At 53.1% G+C, this 16,417-nt stretch overlaps 2 protein-coding genes across 5 annotated transcripts in view; one reads left to right on the forward strand and one right to left on the reverse strand.

Annotated features, from left to right (window-relative positions):
• C2H7orf50 (chromosome 2 C7orf50 homolog) overlaps positions 1–16,417 on the forward strand; it is a 121,780-nt gene that overhangs the window by 56,002 nt on the left and 49,361 nt on the right. The gene's annotated exons all lie outside the window — the stretch shown is intronic.
• Positions 3,260–13,462, reverse strand: LOC105944614. Of its 4 annotated transcripts, none has more exons than XM_045144145.1 (3): positions 13,166–13,462; positions 7,527–7,795; positions 3,260–4,623 (listed from the first exon to the last, which is right to left on the reverse strand). In XM_045144145.1, exon 3 carries the CDS (start codon positions 4,601–4,603, stop codon positions 3,632–3,634), a length of 972 nt encoding a protein of 323 aa, XP_045000080.1. In that variant the 5' UTR covers positions 4,604–4,623; positions 7,527–7,795; positions 13,166–13,462; the 3' UTR covers positions 3,260–3,631. The 4 variants fall into 4 exon arrangements, with proteins under 4 accessions (XP_045000080.1, XP_045000079.1, XP_045000081.1 ...); XM_045144144.1 differs by lacking the exon at positions 7,527–7,795 and adding an exon at positions 9,805–9,932 and having other exon boundaries at positions 13,166–13,204; XM_045144146.1 differs by having other exon boundaries at positions 7,527–7,762; positions 13,166–13,186.

Consider the following 16,417-nt stretch of genomic DNA (forward strand, 5'->3'; position numbering starts at 1 on the left):
CAGGGAGCTTCCCCCCATCCCCTTTGACTTTGAGGTTTCTTGGGCCCTGGTGAGGGGTCAGGGAATGCAGATGGTTGGGGTAAGAGATAAAAGGCTAGCTTGAGGGTCGGAGGACAAGAGCCCCGTGGCCCTGGCTCTCAGGTCTCTTCCAGGGGGCTTTGCTGGGGGCTTTGCTGGGGTCTGGCCTTGTTGCTTCAACATCTGAGTCCCCAACAACCACAATAAAGTGTTTTGTTTTGTTTTATTTTTTGACATCTTGAATCCCTATGCTCTGTATTTTTTTGAGACAGTGTCGTTCATTGTGTAGCCCAGGCTGGCCTCAAGCTCTTGGTCCTCTACCTCAGTCTCCCATGTTCTTGGGTCATCAGTGAGGACCACCACACTTGACTTATAGCTGTTAAAAAAAAATGGGCATGGTGGTTCATGCCTTTAGCCCCAGCACCCAGGGGGCAGAAGTAGGAAGATCTCTGTGAGTTTGAGGCCACCCTGAGACTACATAGTAAATTCCAGCTTAGCCTGGGCTAGAGTGAGACCGTACTTCAAAAAACAAAACAAAACAAAACACAAACAGGATCCTACCGTTTGAGACCCACCAATGCACATTTTTGCGGTCATGTTTCTAAAATTACTTCTTAGCTGGAATGCTTAGGCACTCGGGGTGGTTGGCAGCTGGAGGCTTGTCCTAAGTCTTGCCTCAGTCCTGGGACCAGCTGTTTTTCCCAGGAGACTGAGCACATGAGACCTTTTATCACCTCATCTGTTCTAAACCAACAAGCCGTGGGCATCTGTCATGGCAGTACATTTATAAATTAACCTAGGGGCTTTACGTCAACCCTGGGTCCATCGTGGGAAGGAACTGGCAATGAGCCACTGAAAACTGGGCCATTCTCGACACCAGGAGGAACGGCAGTGCAGACGAGGCAAGGCCTGTACTATTGGCTTCCTGCCTGAGACAGTTGCTGGCCCATGGCACAGGTAGAGGACATAAGCCAGCTCAGTTGAGGGGACAAAGATTGGGCTTCAGGGCTGTGGAGAGAACCAGTATTGTCAAGATACTATATGGGAGAGGAGGGTGCTACATGGAGAGAGAGCCCCAGAATCTAGATGAGTAACCTCAAATCTAGTATGTCAAGCATGTGTAGTGAGGGAAGTCTAGGGGCAGCCAGTGGCTAACTACATGTTGAGCCACTCCTAGAAAGCTTCCCGAGGGCGGGTTAGTGTCCTCTCCAGCCAACCTGCAGAGTTCTGTTAGACTGTGGGTGTATTAGTCCATTTTTTCACTGCTGTGGCAACATACCTCTGAGGCTGGGTTCATAAAGAATTGAAGTTTAGGGCTGGAGAGATGGCTTAGCAGTTAAGTGCTTGCCTGTGAAGCCTAAGGACCCTGGTTCGAGGTTCGGTTCCCCAGGTCCCACGTTAGCCAGATGCACAAGGGGGCGCACGCGTCTGGGGTTCATTTGCAGAGGCTGGAAGCCCTGGCGCGCCCATTCTCTCTATCTCCCCCTATCTGTCTTTCTCCCTATTTCAGTCGCTCTCAAATAAGTAAATAAAAAATGAACAACAAAAATTTTTTTTTAAAAAGAGAATTGAAGTTTATGTAGCTCAGCAGTTGAAAATCCAAGATTAGATGAGGAGAACTCTCCATGTCTAGCATGAAATCAGAAATAACCCTGTGGGTACACTTCAAGCAGACCCCTGCACAGGACCTATACTGAAGGTGCTCTGAGTACGAAGAGCGAACACGTGGGTGGGTGGGGGGGTGAGTAGAAGAAGGAAGTCTTGTGAATACATTTTGAAGTCCCCAGAGGACAAGGCCACCATGTGAGATCCAGACAGTGGGCTCAGCAGACATGGCTGGTATTCTGTAGTTTGCACAGTCGTGCAGGATGGTACACCTCTGTCATCTCAGGTCTGGGGAAGTGCAGCAGATGGAGCATGCATTTGAGTCAGCCTGAACTGCAGAGTGAGACTTTGTCTCACAACACCAAGAAGCATGGTGCCTGTCGTTTCAGCTACTCAGGAGGCCAAGGCAGGAGGATCATAAAATCAAGGCTAGCCTAGGCTGCAGAGTGAGTTCCAACTTGGCCTGGACAACTGGTATCCCCCAGTGAGGGGCTGGGGGCGTGGCTCAGTGGTAGAGCTCCTGCCTAGAATCCCCCAGTGAGGGGCTGGGGGCGTGGTCCAGTGGTAGAGCTCCTGCCTAGAATCTCCCAGTGAGGGGCTGGGGTGTGGCTCAGTGGTAGAGCTCCTGCCTAGAATCCCCAGTGAGGGGCTGGGGGCGTGGTCCAGTGGTAGAGCTCCTGCCTAGAATCTCCCAGTGAGGGGCTGGGGTGTGGCTCAGTGGTAGAGCTCCTGCCTAGAATCCCCCAGTGAGGGGCTGGGGGCATAGCTCAGTGGCATGATTGCTGGATTCCATCCCTAGTACTAAAAAGCAAAAAAGCCATGTAGATGTAGTGTGTGTCTTTTCTCTATTGCACCAAGAAGAGCTGTGTAAGAATCTAGTAATAATGACTAGTGGGGGCCTCTGGAGCAGAGTAAATGACTGTGTTTTATTTCTGTAGCTTGAATTCCAGTGCTCCATGGCTGCTATGTCACCTAGGTACAGGCCCTCACTGGTTCTCAGTGGAACAAAACATCTCTTGACACCACTGTCACAGCATTTAAGCTAGCTATGTGAGTACTTTTTCTCTTGCAGGTCACTGTCTCCATGCTCTAGTGGCAATGGCAGACTATTAAAGATAAACATTCAGGAGTTCCATTGCCCAGTCTCCAGCATTTGAAGGCAAGCCAGCACCAACTGCACTGAGACAGAATGTAACATAGCCATAGAATTAGTTACAAGTAGCCAGAGGTGACCAGGAACTGGGGAAATGGCTCAGTGGATAAAATGCTTGCAGCCCAACCAAGACCCCGTAGCACCTATAAGTGCTTGGTGTGGTGGCATGCACCTCTAGTCCCAGTGCCGAGGAAGTATGGAAAGGTGCATTCCTGGGGCTTGCCAAGTCAGCAAGCTGTGAGTTCAATGAGAGATGCTGTCTCAATAAATGTGGTGGAGAGCAATGAAGAGGGCATCTGATACCAACCTCTGGCCTCCATACACATGTCCACAATCTTTGCCTACACAATACATATGTTAAAAAAAAAAAAAAAAAGTCACATGCTATGGCACATGCTATGATCCCAGCACACAGAAGGCCAATTTCTAGGACAACTTGGGCTGTGGTGAGACTGTCTCACAACAAACATAACAACAACAAAGTTAGATGAATACCGTGTTTATTTACAAGGTGCAGCGATGCAGTCATTGGGCTGGGGCCTAGATGAAATAACGGCAGTCCAGCAGGCAAACTGCTCACAGAGCCATTGTCGTCAGGACACCTTCCATCAGTTCAAGGGGCCTGGCCAGCTTCTGTGCCCTGTTACTGCCTCCTGCTCCTGAAGGTCCCTTTGGATGAGATTGTTGGTTTGGGCCACAAAACCAGCAAGCTTTGCCTAGGCTGAGAGGACCGGCAGGAAGCCAGTGTTCAGTAAGCACCATGCTCAGTCCATGGAGGGTCTGCGTGACGGCAAATGGACGGTCTAAACAGCAAGAGGAGGAGCAGCACACATCTGTACCAGCATCAAGCCGGCCTTAACCCTCCACTCTGCTCAAGGAGATGCTATTGTCAGACCCCCTCCTGCACCTCCGGGTGAGGCGCCCCACAAGGCCCAGAAGTGCTAGCTTGCAGGGCACATGGAGGAGGAGTGTGACCACAGAGTTAACACAGCTCTCCCCAGACAGGGCCAGTTCTGCAAGGTTCATGACCAGCTCATCCCTTGGGGAGCCCACGTCCCTCTGCAACTTCAGCCTGGCCCTCTGTAGGAGTGCCACATTGTAGAAGAGTCGGCAGGTAAACATGTTGAGAGCCACAGCCAGCACCACCCGGCGCTCAGAGGACGCATTCCTCTGTTCTGGAGTTGCCCGCCAGGCCAGCTGGGTGGTGCACAGGAGAAGGAAAAGCAGCTGAAGGACCAGAGCGAGTGCAAAGCCCAGGCTGAACTTCACGATTTCATATTCGGGCCAGGCAGTCAGCGGGTCAGCCTGACACAGAGTGGTTTTGTACGGCTCCCTGAACGTGCCCAGCAGGGACACCACGATCAGTGAGCTACAGACAGCACAGCCCCCAATAGCAGCCAGGCTGGCTGCAGGCCTTGCCCAGAGCAGACAGCCCGCAGAGCCTGGCAGGAAAGATGGAATTAGTGTGACCCCCTGCAGGTACTGAGCCATGAAGTAGCAGACGTTGGAGAGGAAGGAGAGCACCCCGCAGCCCAGGTTGGTCGTGAGCATGTAGTCGGGTCGGCTGGCGACACTGAGGGATAGTAGTGTCACCAGGATGCTAGTGACCGTGAGGCCTGCGAGCAACATGTCCAACAACCCCAGTCTGGCGTGGCCCCGGATGAACACGGTCAGGTTGAAGATCCCAGTCACCAGGCTCAGCGGGACGCACAGGGCGACATACACATGCACACACCTTGAGATGACACTCTGTGAGGCGATCACGTCCTCCACTGCGGGGGACATGTGGCTTGGGTAGTGGATCCAGGACATGTTGTGAGGGTCCATCTTCAGGGGAGCTGTTGGACCTGCGACAGAAGCACATGCCATGTGGTCACAGGGCTTAGTGAAGGACCCAGGGGACAGTGTTTGCCCAGCCTCGGTGCAGGGAAAGCTTGCTCAGCAGTGCTTATGGGTCCAGTCCTGATGGTGGAGCATATTCAATGGTCCTCCCTCCTGGTTCTATGAGAGAGAGAGAGAGCAGCCTCTGCCATTCATGCCACTTGCCCAGTAGGACCTCATCTGAATCTGTTCAGCAGCTAACAGCAGCCTTTGAGCACAGCCCTATCTACGTGAATCAGAACAAGTGTCAAGAGCCCCTGTGCTTGGCTTTGGCGGTGGCCTGTCTCCCTCAGAGTGCACTTTCCTGAGACTGGGCTTTCTGGAGCTGGGTTCTGAGTCACCAGTGCTTCCTGTCTTCTGGTCCCATACTGAATTGCCCAGATCCCTGCTGCTTAGGGGCAGGGCATGTGTTTGCATTTGAAATCTGGCATTCTACCCTGAGAGATTCTGGGACACTGGCAGTCTTGTCCTCCATAGTGACCTCTTTCTAGAGACAGGGGAGGGCTGTTGTAGATGCTGGGTTCCTGGGACAATCAAGTCCCCTGCCCACTCAACCGGGAATTGCTTTATAGTGGAGAGCTGTAAATTCCTGGGTAGGGCTTTAAATAACGGTGCTGACAGACTCAGTACTCTGCCAGCCCATCTTTGGTCACTGAAATAATTTTGTTTCCATACAAACGGCCCTGTCTTCCCTTTCAATTTTAGCTAAATAGTACTGGAGGCTAGGAAATCATATTGCTGTTTGTTTAAAGGAAATTGAAGGCAATAAAATTGGAACCATAATTTTAATGGAATGCCTAAAGGCCGGCCTGGCTCCACAGCCAGTTTTCTCCAAAGGCGGATCGACAGGTCTGGATGAGCTCAGCACCATACGTGAGGAATACGTGTGTGTGTGGGGGGGGGGGGGTTAGCCCGGGCTACCAGGTGTACAGTGTGCCCACAGATTGCCGACATGTGACTCTGAAGTAGCCTTCTTCCTGTGTTCTCAACACTCAGCCGTGCACTTGGAAAAGTACTTGCTTGTTTATAGATGGATGTTAAATGCATGCTGAGATCGCCCTTGGCTTTCTTAGTTGTCATACCACTTTTCCTGAACCCGCACATGGGTGTCTCCCACCTGATGTGGCTTCCCAGTATCCTGTGGACTAAGCAGTGCCCATCAGGCTGTCTGGCAGTGGTTGCTAGCTTCTCTTCTGCACAGTCTTCAGCCAGGTACCGCCTCTCCCTGTGTCCTCCACCCACAGCTCCTCAGTGCTTTGTAGGTTAGGGTTGAATGAAAGCTGCCCACATGAGCACCCCCATCACATTCCTTCTTCAGTTCTAATTTTCCTCTGCCTCGAGTGCATTCACGGGCTTTTCCTCAGCGAAAACCTTGAAGCGTTTGTCGGTGATAAAACCTTGTCTGCTTCACTGAAAACGGGTTTCATGGGGTTAGTGCTCTAGTACAGCTTGCTTGTCTCCCATGGGACTCAGTTTCTCAGCAGCTAGAGAATTTCTTGGCCTTCTTGCCTACAGAAGCTCCCCTGCCTTGCTCCCTGTGTTCTCAGGCTTTGGCCGATGCAGCGCCAGGCTTCCTCACTGACGCCAACTCAGCCCCGTCTTCTCCTCCCAGTGGGCTCCTAAAACCATCCTCCCGGGCTTTAAATTGAAGCTCTGTGTTTCTTACTCTTAAATGCTCTGCTCTCGCTTTTTAGAAACCTGGCATTTTCATGGGTCTCATTCCTTGATGTCTTCCAGTGGATTTTCTTTTTTTTTTCCAATATATTTTACTTTTATGTATTTATTTGAGAGACAGAGAATGGGCACACCAGAGCCTCCAGCTACTGCAAAGGAACTCCAGATGCATGCACCACCTTGTTCTTCTGGCTTACCTGGGTCCTTTGACTTTGCAGACAAGTGCCTTACCTGTTAAGCCATCTCTCCAGCCTTTAAAAAACATTTTGTTTATTTGAGAGAGGGCGAGAAAATGGGTGTGCCAGGGTCTCTAGTCACTGCAAACAAACTCCAAATGCATGCACACTATCTTATGCATCTGTCTTTATGTGGGTGCTGGAGAATCAAACCTCGGTTCTTTGGCTTTGCCAGCAAGTTCCTTAAATTGTTAAGTCATCTCTCCAGCCTGGATTTTTTATTTCTATAGGAATTCAATCTGAACAGGGCCATTGGGTGTCACACCTTCAGCTTGGGTTTAGCAGTGACTTATAAATGACAACACTTGCTCCAGGGTAAATTTGTTTTTGCTTCTTTGAGCACCTGGGGCTCCCCAGTGCTAGGGCATGAGGCTCCTGGCCATTCCCCAGTGACTGTGGCTTGGTGTGGCCATCCATTCAGGCACTGAGAGAGTTGCTTGCAGGCCTAGGGCTGTTGATAGAGGTCTGATCATGGAATGCCTTGCATCTGGTCATATTAAAATTTATTTTGCATGTATTGTGAATACATGGGCACATATGTGTGTGCATGTAGAGGTCAGAGTTAAACATCTGATATCTTTCTCAGTTGCTATCCACTTTATTTTTGATTCAGGGTCTCTCTGAACCTGGAGTTTGCTGTTTTGGCTACACTAGCTTGCCAACAAGCCCCAGAGATCCTCCTGTCCACAGCTCCCCAATTCTGAAATTATAAGTGTATACTACCATGCCAGGCTGTTACGTAGGTGCTGGGATCTGAACTCAGGTCCTTGAGCTTGTAATGGCAAGCACTTCACCCCCTGAGCGTCTACACTCTCCCCTCTCCCTAGTTTTCTTTTAAATATTTAGAGACTGATTTTTAGCACATAACAAGACACACCGTTGCAGAAGAGGGAGTCCAGGGGTAGCCCCTCTGCCTGTCCATGGGTCTCACTGGTTCTGGAGTCATCTTTGTCACTTACCTTGTCACTTTTTAGAACAAGGGAGGAGGGCTGTGGATCCCGAGAGTAGCAGAAAGATGCCTGCTCCAGGACCCGATGCTGACATGTTGGGCCAGCCTTGGTGAGCCGGTCGTGGTGTTCCGGCCGTCTGTGGTGCCTCTGCTGCACTGGCCCACACACTTGCAGGGGTGGGTGTCTTGCAGCCTGAAGACACAGAGGTGAATTGCGATGGTTTCCATCTGCCGGTGTTTAAGGACCTGGCCGCGTGGAAATGAAGAGCCATGATCAGCCTGGGAGGAAGCAATTTGGAATCTGTGTCACAGGCAGGAAGTAGCCTTCTTAGTGCCGACCGAGTCAGGAAACGGCACTGCTGTGTGGACGTTGGTCTCTGCACTGCTCAGCACCTGGCATGCATGCGGTGTTGACAGGCGACAGTCTATGGACGGCTGTCGCCTCCTGGCTCATTGTGGTCAGTTCTGCTCTGATTTGGCCTCAGCTCTGCTCTGCTTCCCAGCTGGTTGAGGAGAGCAGGGTGTGAGGTTGGCCCTGAGCACAGACTAGTGACTGCTTCCATCCCCAGCTGCTTCTGGGATCTGTGCGCTGCTGCCCAGGGTGGAGTTCTAGCTGCAGCGTCCTCTTGTTCTCCTCGTGGGTCCCAGTGTTCTGACCCGGCACAGGTACCACACAGCCATACTTGAGAGTTCTGCTTCCGGCCACCTTGGTGCTGTACCCAGTCAAATACTTCAACATAGTGTTGTCCTGGGCTTTTGTCCCTCTAGGGATGGTGGAAATCATAAATGCAAGTGCTGTGCAGACTGAAGGGGCCGCCCCGTGCGGTCCAAGCTGCTCTGCCACATCTTAGTGCCCTGCTACCCTGCAGTCTTGCATTTGTTGAGCTCAGGAGGGCCTAGCTCTGCTTGGGAGTCCAGGGTCTCATTCTGCCAGTCCTGGCCAGTCAGTGCCTTTTCTGCCCACAAGACCCTGTGCCCCCTTCACTGCCACTTTCCGTATGACAATGACACAGAAGGCTCCACCGCAGAATCTTCTGCAGCCCACTCCTCATTGCTCATTTTCTGTGTGTGTGTAAGACAGGGTTGATGTTGGGTATCTTCCTCAGTCACTCTTCACCTTTAGTTTTTGAGATAGGCTCTCTTATTGGACCTGCAGCTCAACACTTGGGCTGGTCTATCAGGACAGCAAGCCCTGGGGTCATCTTGTCCCTGCCACTCCAGTGCACGGCCCCCCTCTACCTTCACATGGGCTCCGGGGGTTGAACTCAGGTCCTCACGCTTGCACAGCAAGCCCTTTGTCCACTGAGCCATCCCCGCAGCCCTTGCCGTTGAGGTTGTGCTGGGGGATAGGGCTCTCTGGAGCATTCCATGTCTAACAATCCACTTGAATGCCAGTTTCCACCTGTGGCAGGTACACAGCCACAACCTGCTTTACACTGGCTAAGATGAAGCAGCTCGATCTCGGACAGTCGGTAGTTAACACTTCCATCAAGACCTGAACCTGGCTTGGCTGAGAACTTAAACTTCTTTTTATGGTTATTTTAAAGAATCTACAAATAGTGACACTTACTTTTCTTGGCAAACACCACAGAGAATCTGGCCTGTGACACAGCTGCCTCACTACCACTCTTGGCGCCTAGACCTGGCTGCCATTTGTTTACTTTCTTTCCCTCAGTTTTGACACTTCTAGACTAGTGGGTCTGTGTATGTGGAGACTTTGGATCTGTCTCTCTTTTGCACCTGTCTCCCTGGCATCATGTATCCCAGTGGTCATCATCTGCCCCAGTGGCCATTGCTTCCTGTCACTAAGACCACACAGCATGAGACTACATGGGTGCGCCACATTTGCGTCTCTGCCGCAGTGCTGCTGTCCTCAGACACATAAACATGCAGGTCCTTATACAGACACGTTCTTTTCTCTGGGCCACTCTGGGCCTGAGAGTGGCATGGCTAGCTCTAGGGTCATCTGAGGTGGCAGTGTCTTCCAGGACAGCCGTGCCACCCTGTTTCCCACCACAGTCTGCATTTAACTCTTCAGAGCTAGAATTCTTACCAAGCATAAGATGTCCTGGAAGAGGGTCAGACATCCCATGGCAGTGTTTCAAGCTGAGAATCAGGGGTTGTAGGACCCTTCTGAGACCTGCAGAAGGGCTGCCAAGGTCAGTCTGTCCCCTGGGAACTCCCCAAAGCCAGTGTCTGAGAATGCTGTGTTTGGTTCACCAGCTCTTAGTCTTCACTCTGTAAATAGCACTCTAGCACGGTTCCTGGAAGCATGGCCCCTCACTTACCAGCGTTTCTTTCCCAGTTAGGAGGGGAGAGTGAGTGGGCGGCCCTGGCTCCCTTTCCCCACGGGTGTTCAGCCATTTCTGAGTGTTCACTCTCACGGCTTCTTCAACAGCAGGGTTCATGAACTGTTCTGTGCAAAAGTGACAAATCTGTGAGGTGATGGGGTGCAGGGAGTCCTTGTGCACATGTGGCCTCCTCAGCACACCTGGGCAGGGGCACAAGGCACATGAGGATGTCTGTTAGCTCTCCCCCACCTCCACAGTTCTCCGGCTGTCTGTGTCCGACTCTTTGCCAGCTTTGTGATTTCCACTGCCAGAGGGCAGAGGAGGCTTGTGAGCGTGTCTGCGTGACGGCAGTGAAGGCAGGCTGAGTGTCGCAGCAGTGTGCAGACAGCGCCGGCTGCTCTGGGACACGGCTCCCTTGCAGGACCCCCTGCTCCGCAGGCCCTGCCTCCCTTGGCTCCTCAGCTGCTTTCTCCCCATGGCAGGACTTGGGTCTTAGCACCGCTGGCCTTGGCTTTATAAATGCTTCCATTGCAGTCTCACAAGCCTTCAGACTGGGGCCAGCCACTGGTGAGTCATTGTGTCCACCCCACATCCATGGCCTGGCATCTTTGGCCAGCTGAGTACAAAGGTGCCACCTCTGAGGTGAGCTTCAATTGATATCAAGGTGGTGTGTAAGGCCAGCAGGGATCACCAGCCTCTGGCTCCGGCCATGGGTCTGGGAAGGCAGTGTAGGAAGCCTTTGATGTCATGGTGGGTAGCAAAGGCCAACTGTTCACATAGAGGTGCCCAGGCAGCTCCTTTCTCCTGCCCTCCCCTGGTGTCCAAGGTGCTCCATACCCATGCCTGCTCCAGGTATCAGGAAAATGTCCTCAGAGCATAAGGGTAAAAGCAGCTTTCATTTTGCTTTTCTCAGATCTTTTTTTTTATTTTTATTTTTTAGGTAGGGTTTCACTCTAGCTCAGAAGGACCTGGAATTCACTATGTAGTGTCAAGGTGGCCTCAAACTCTTGGCAATCCTCCTATCTCTGCTTCCCGAGTACTGGGATTAAAGGCATGCACCACCACGCCCGGCTCTCAGATCTTCTAAAGAAGGTGTGTGTGTCTTATACACACCAACATGCACATGTATATATAAATAACAAAACCATGTAAATGTGCATACACTGACACATAGCCATGTGTAAGTGTTCACCATCTTTAGGAGCTGTGGCACTCCTTCTGGTCCCTGGGTACTGTGGAGTGTCCAGATGGGCACCACTGGACTGGCTTCCTACAGCCTTCATGGACATACTATTCTCCCTTCAATGGGCTTGTGGACAAGAAGGATGAGCCCTCCTATACAGACAGACCAAGGTGCTGGGCCTCCACGAGAGTTCCCTAACCCTTCCAAAAATCCCAACAGGTTTCTTTCCCTAGCAGCTGGGTGCCAAGAATTAGGATAATGGGTACTCTCTTTGTTATTTTCCTAGCGCCCTTCTCCACTAGCAGTACAGATGAGAGAGCAGGGATGGACTGGGAGAGGGCGGAGACCTGGGTCTGGGGGTGATGCTTTGCCTTTATGGGGCTCCTGTCACTCTGTCTAGCCCTGCCTTGTCTGTGAGGCTGAGCCTGGGGGGGCTACAGAGCAGGTGCCTGGGGCTCCCGATTACTGCTGCGCCTGCTCACTTGACTTGACACCATCCTGTCGTCGTGTGCAGTCCACACTTTCATACCCCCAACAACTGTCCTGCTGCTTAGGCAGCAACTCAGAGCTGTTACAGAGGAATCTGCGTGAAGTCTGGGGCTGGGAGTGTGACTGGAGAGTCCTGGAGCAGGGACACACCACTGATGACAAGTAGTAAGGAGGTGGACCTGTCCTGTGGGGCAACCTAGAGGGAGAACAGAGCTGAACTGTGAAGTCACAGTTAATCAGGACTGATGGACGTTTCGTATGTTGTGACTGCCGGTGGGTCTCAAGACCCTCGTCCACTCTTGGTTCTATAAGGTTGCGCACACTTGCCAAGGAGGCATCTTGGTGCAGCCACCTGCTCTGACCCTTTGCTTCCCTCTTTGTGCATTCCTGGCACTCCAGTAGTGACCCCAAGGGAGGGTAGCACAGGAAGCTGACGTGTGCTGCAAAGGTCATGGCGTTGGAAAGCAAGGAGAGGTGCTGTCTCTGATACGAGCTGCTCTGTCCAAAGGGCTCTCCCAGCAGCTTGCCTCTGGTCCCTACAGGCCCTGCCCTCCTGCTGGCCTTGCTCCAGGGTCCTCTGGGTCTTCTGGCCTTGATGGTGGCCTATGTAAGCCAGTGTGAAGGAAGCCCAAGAAGAGAGCCACGAGGGCAGTGGAATAGTGCGCCTAGCTCCTTTTCAGAAGGACAAAGGCTGCATTCACATCTTGGCCTCAGCCTAGGTCTTCTGGCTGCTTCAGGAGGAGCAGATGTAGGCCGTGGGGTCCCAGCCAGCCATCAGCTCCATATAGCTGGGCATCCCCCTTGCACTTAGAAGGAGGCTATGCGGGTTTCCACCTCACAAACTATAGTCTGACACCAGCTACCCAGCCCTGGAGGCGTCAAGGCATCCTGAGCCACATCTGGTGTGTCTTCATGGAGGCACACAGCTGGCTGGCACTGCACTGTCTTGGCCTGGTCTTGGGATGCGTTTCAGGAGCGTCCTACTGGCCAGCTGAGTACAAAGCCTGCCTTGTGTGGAGGTGGAGACGGCCAGCCTGCTTTGCCTCAGGAAGTTTGCCCCCAGTTCCCTAGGGCTCCCTCCCTGGCCCTGCCCACTACTGCTCTCCAAGTAGGAAGGTAATGTCTGGGCTTTCGCCCTGCCCTGCCACCGTCAACCAAAAGGCTTAATTTTCAGGCTTCATGCCCCTTGCAAATGCACACATTCCAGATGTGCCTGCTATAAAAACTGTTCATTGTATTCTGCCAGACCAGCCCCTCCCCACTTTTCAGGCTTCATGCCCCATGTAAATGTGTGCATTCCAGATGTGCCTGCTATAAAAGCTGTTCATTGTATTCTGCCAGACCAGCCCCTCCCCACTTTGGTCCTGTGAAGAAAATCTACCAGCAGTGATCTGTCTAGCAGCCCATCAACACTGGCCATATTTTCTAACCCTCCACGGACCTTTTCCCTCCACTCTGGGAAGTGATCTTTCCTTTAAGGAAGAATCTGGGCATCTGTTTGGTGATCACCTTGCTAAAGGCTAGAATTTTCTTTTATTTGGTGGAACCAACCTATAGTATAAAGAAACAAACCCTGCTGTTCAGTAAGAAGCTTCCCCAGCCGCCAGTGCCCTCCTCGCTTCCGCCCCCTGCTAGTCAGAGGCAGCGGCCCACCCGGCACTCGGGGCGGGATGTGACAGAGCTCACCTGTGCCAGGGTCTGGGGTCCGCATGGGCTTCCGTCAGCGGTGGGGGGCAGCCATGAGGTCGGAGTATGTTCTGCTCATTTGGCCTCCCTCTGTTGATCTGCTCACAAAGACAGGCTGGCACAGACACCCACGTTGATGAGGGAAAACGGAAATCAGCCTTCTGTCGCCCAAACCACACACCCCGTTTAAGCAGCCTATGGTTTGGTCTTATAACCCAGAAGCATTCAAATCAACCTATGCTGGAGGTGGAGGAGTGATGTGTGTGTCAGAGGGCTTTCCTGCAGACGTATGCTGGCCGCTCGCTGGCAGACAGCCCCTCCCAGAAGGCAGGGGTGGTTGCAGCTTAAAATAGGAGCTGAAACCCCTCCCAGTGAAGAGAAGTGCTCAGGACCTGTGCGAGCCAGTGGTCTGGAGCGACACCTCCCTACCCTAGCTGCACAGCCTGTCACGTGGGGTTTCAGCCCTGTCCTGACATGCAGTGAGCCAGGACAGTGGATGCTTTGGCCTGGGTACCAGGGGACACTGGGTGTCCCCGCACCACCCTGCACCCAACAGCTATAGCCTTGCCCTGGGGTTGTGTGCAGTGGAATTGCACGAGGAGGTGTCTTCCATGGAATAGTAGCCTCCAGAGTCCTCTTCATCTGGCCCTGCCCAGGCGCCTACAGAGCTCACTAGGAGGAGTCCTGGGCAGAGGCCCCAAGTTTGAAAGGGAAAGCCCCGGCTCATGGAGGAAGATAGTCTTGGAAGTGCTTCAAGGAAGCTCCCTTCTTCTGGCTTTTCCTGAGGGCACACCCTGCTAAAAACTTGAACTGTGCTGGTCTCTATGTCCCTGCCCATGGTGTTCAAGTTGCCCTGTGCAACTTGCTTCATTTTGAGGCTGTTTATGTGGCACCCAGCCTGGCTGGCTACCAGTGGCATCAGGAAAACCACAAGAGGACATAGGCGCTGCCCTGGAGCTGCCCCGTGGTGCTGACGACAGGCACTGTCTTTGCTTCCTGAATCCACCAGGAGAGCTGCTCCAGGCACTTTGCTCAGGCCCCTGGGAGGCCTCTAAGTGGTCCACTGCTGTCAAGCTGAGCGGGTGTTAGAAGACCACTAAACATATGGACCTGGGCTCTGCACATCCACTTGCAACCTTGGTGCCAAATGCTGACTGCCCCGGGTGCCAAAGTAACCCAGGCAGTGTGCAGCTTTGGAGCCCAGTGTTCTGATTCTCGTGAGAGAGGAGTCAGTGGGCTCTGATGGCTGGGGGGCTCATCCCATTTGCCTTCCTCCTCCAGGACAGTCACTAAGCCCTTCATGTCACTGTCCCACCTACTGGGGCTGGGAGAGGTAAAGGCAGCCCTCATCTATTGTCATATTGCTGCACCAGCCTCCTGTGGATCCCCTTCCCTAGTCACAGGCATGGTAGGGTGCAGTTCACACTCTCTAAGGCTGGCGGGGCCACAAAGAACTGCTGTCCACCTGCTTTGGCCAACTGCTGGTTTTTCTCATACTTGACCCAAAAATCTCTAGTCGCGTTTGATAGGAGCCCCACTGAGAATGGTCCCTGTCACCCATCCTGGCTGAGTGAGTGACTTTTGGCATTCAGCATGTCCCCTTGTTCTCAGGCCTTTCTGGTGAGATGGGCTTCTGATCAGAACATCTGGGGTGGGAGGCCTGTGTGTTCACTGTCCAGCTTCGGTTTGCCTCACTCAGACCTTGTCCAACTGGCAGGTGCCCATGCCTTCCTAGGGCACTGCAGATGCTGCCCCCTCCCCTCCCTTCTGAGACTCAGATTTTCTGGTGGGGAGGTGAACAGACAGAATGCTGCTCTGAAGCGGTGTCCTCTATGTGTCACACCTGTCCCCTGCTGTAAGGATGGACCCTGTGCCTCTTCTCCTGGAGCCCATCTTCTGCCACTCACTGTCAGGTATTTGGTGTCCAGCTGCTCTGAGCCAATGGGGACAGGTATTGGCACAAACGCCCTATGGCCTCATTTCAAGCTTCCATGACGTAGGGCTCAGCTTGAAGGGGCCGGTCTGCCTGGGGTCTCACAAGTTAGGCACTGGGGCTCATGGAGGACGTGAAGCCTAGATGGTGCTCCCCAGGACTCTGCCGCCTCAGGAGAACTCTGCATGCTTTCCACCTGACCACAGCTGTTCCTTGGACCAAACAAACTGCGAATGTGTGCCCTCAGCTGCTGTGTGTGCACTAAGTAGGGTTCCACTCTGTGTGTGCACGCTGATGGGGACTTTGGGTCTGGAGGGGCACGGGCTACTGCTGCCTGTCGTCTCCAAGGCCATCCAGACGCGGCACGAGCGCACAGAGCGTCTAGATGGACCTCGCTGCCCCACCCCTCCCTCGGGTATTCTCCCCATGGTGACCCACTTCCTGTAGGGCCGCAGCTGAGCCTGGCTGTGTCTAGACATGGGCCCTGGGCAGAGCTGCGATGTGGCTCTTCTCTTGCATGCTCATTTGTGTGTGGGCTTTGGGGAGAAGCTGGAGGGCACGCTTCTTATCTCCCCAGCCTCAGCTTCCTGTTGTAAAATGAGCACCTGTGCTCAGGGGTTCAGGCAAGCTGATGTCCCCAGAAGTACGATGCGGGAAAGTCGGTGGCTATGGCTCCCCTGTGTGATGCCGATACACTCACATTGTCCAGCCCTTAGCCACATCTTTGTCAGACTCCTGTCTACATGCAGTGTCCCCTTCCTGGGAGCCACAGGGTCTCCTTCAGCCTCTATCATATCCTGCCTGAGCATTGCTTGCACCTGGGCCATCTGCCATGCTAGCCGACCGGGTGATGGCATTCAGAAGGATGTGGTCCCGGGACCACATCTCCTGCCACTGTGCTGAGGCCTGCACAGCCCACAGCCGCTGCCCACCAGGAGCCCTTGATGCCAAGGCAAAAGACATCAAAGGCTTGCATAAGTAAGTGAGGGAAAGGGCCTTGGATGGGGCACAACTTCCTTCCCTCCACCTCTCAGAATGCAGTTCCTCCATCCGGGGACTGGTTCTATACAGGCTTTCCTGTTCCCACATTTATTCCTTTCCCATCCTTGGCTGGTATGTGAGAAGGGCATTGTCAGCTGCCATAAGAATGGTGGCTGTCTTTCTCCCTGTCCATTTCCCCAAACACGTTGTTGGTGTCACTTGCGCTGCGAGCACATGGCCATCAGCATGGCAGTCTCAGCAGCAGCACTGTCCCGGCTTCCCCATCAGCACAGTCCTCTGTGCTGCGCTGCGCCGCCTCTCCAGGGCCCGCCCGCCTT

Source organism: Jaculus jaculus, chromosome 2 (assembly GCF_020740685.1).
Source record: "Jaculus jaculus isolate mJacJac1 chromosome 2, mJacJac1.mat.Y.cur, whole genome shotgun sequence".
Taxonomy (NCBI): domain Eukaryota; kingdom Metazoa; phylum Chordata; class Mammalia; order Rodentia; family Dipodidae; genus Jaculus; species Jaculus jaculus.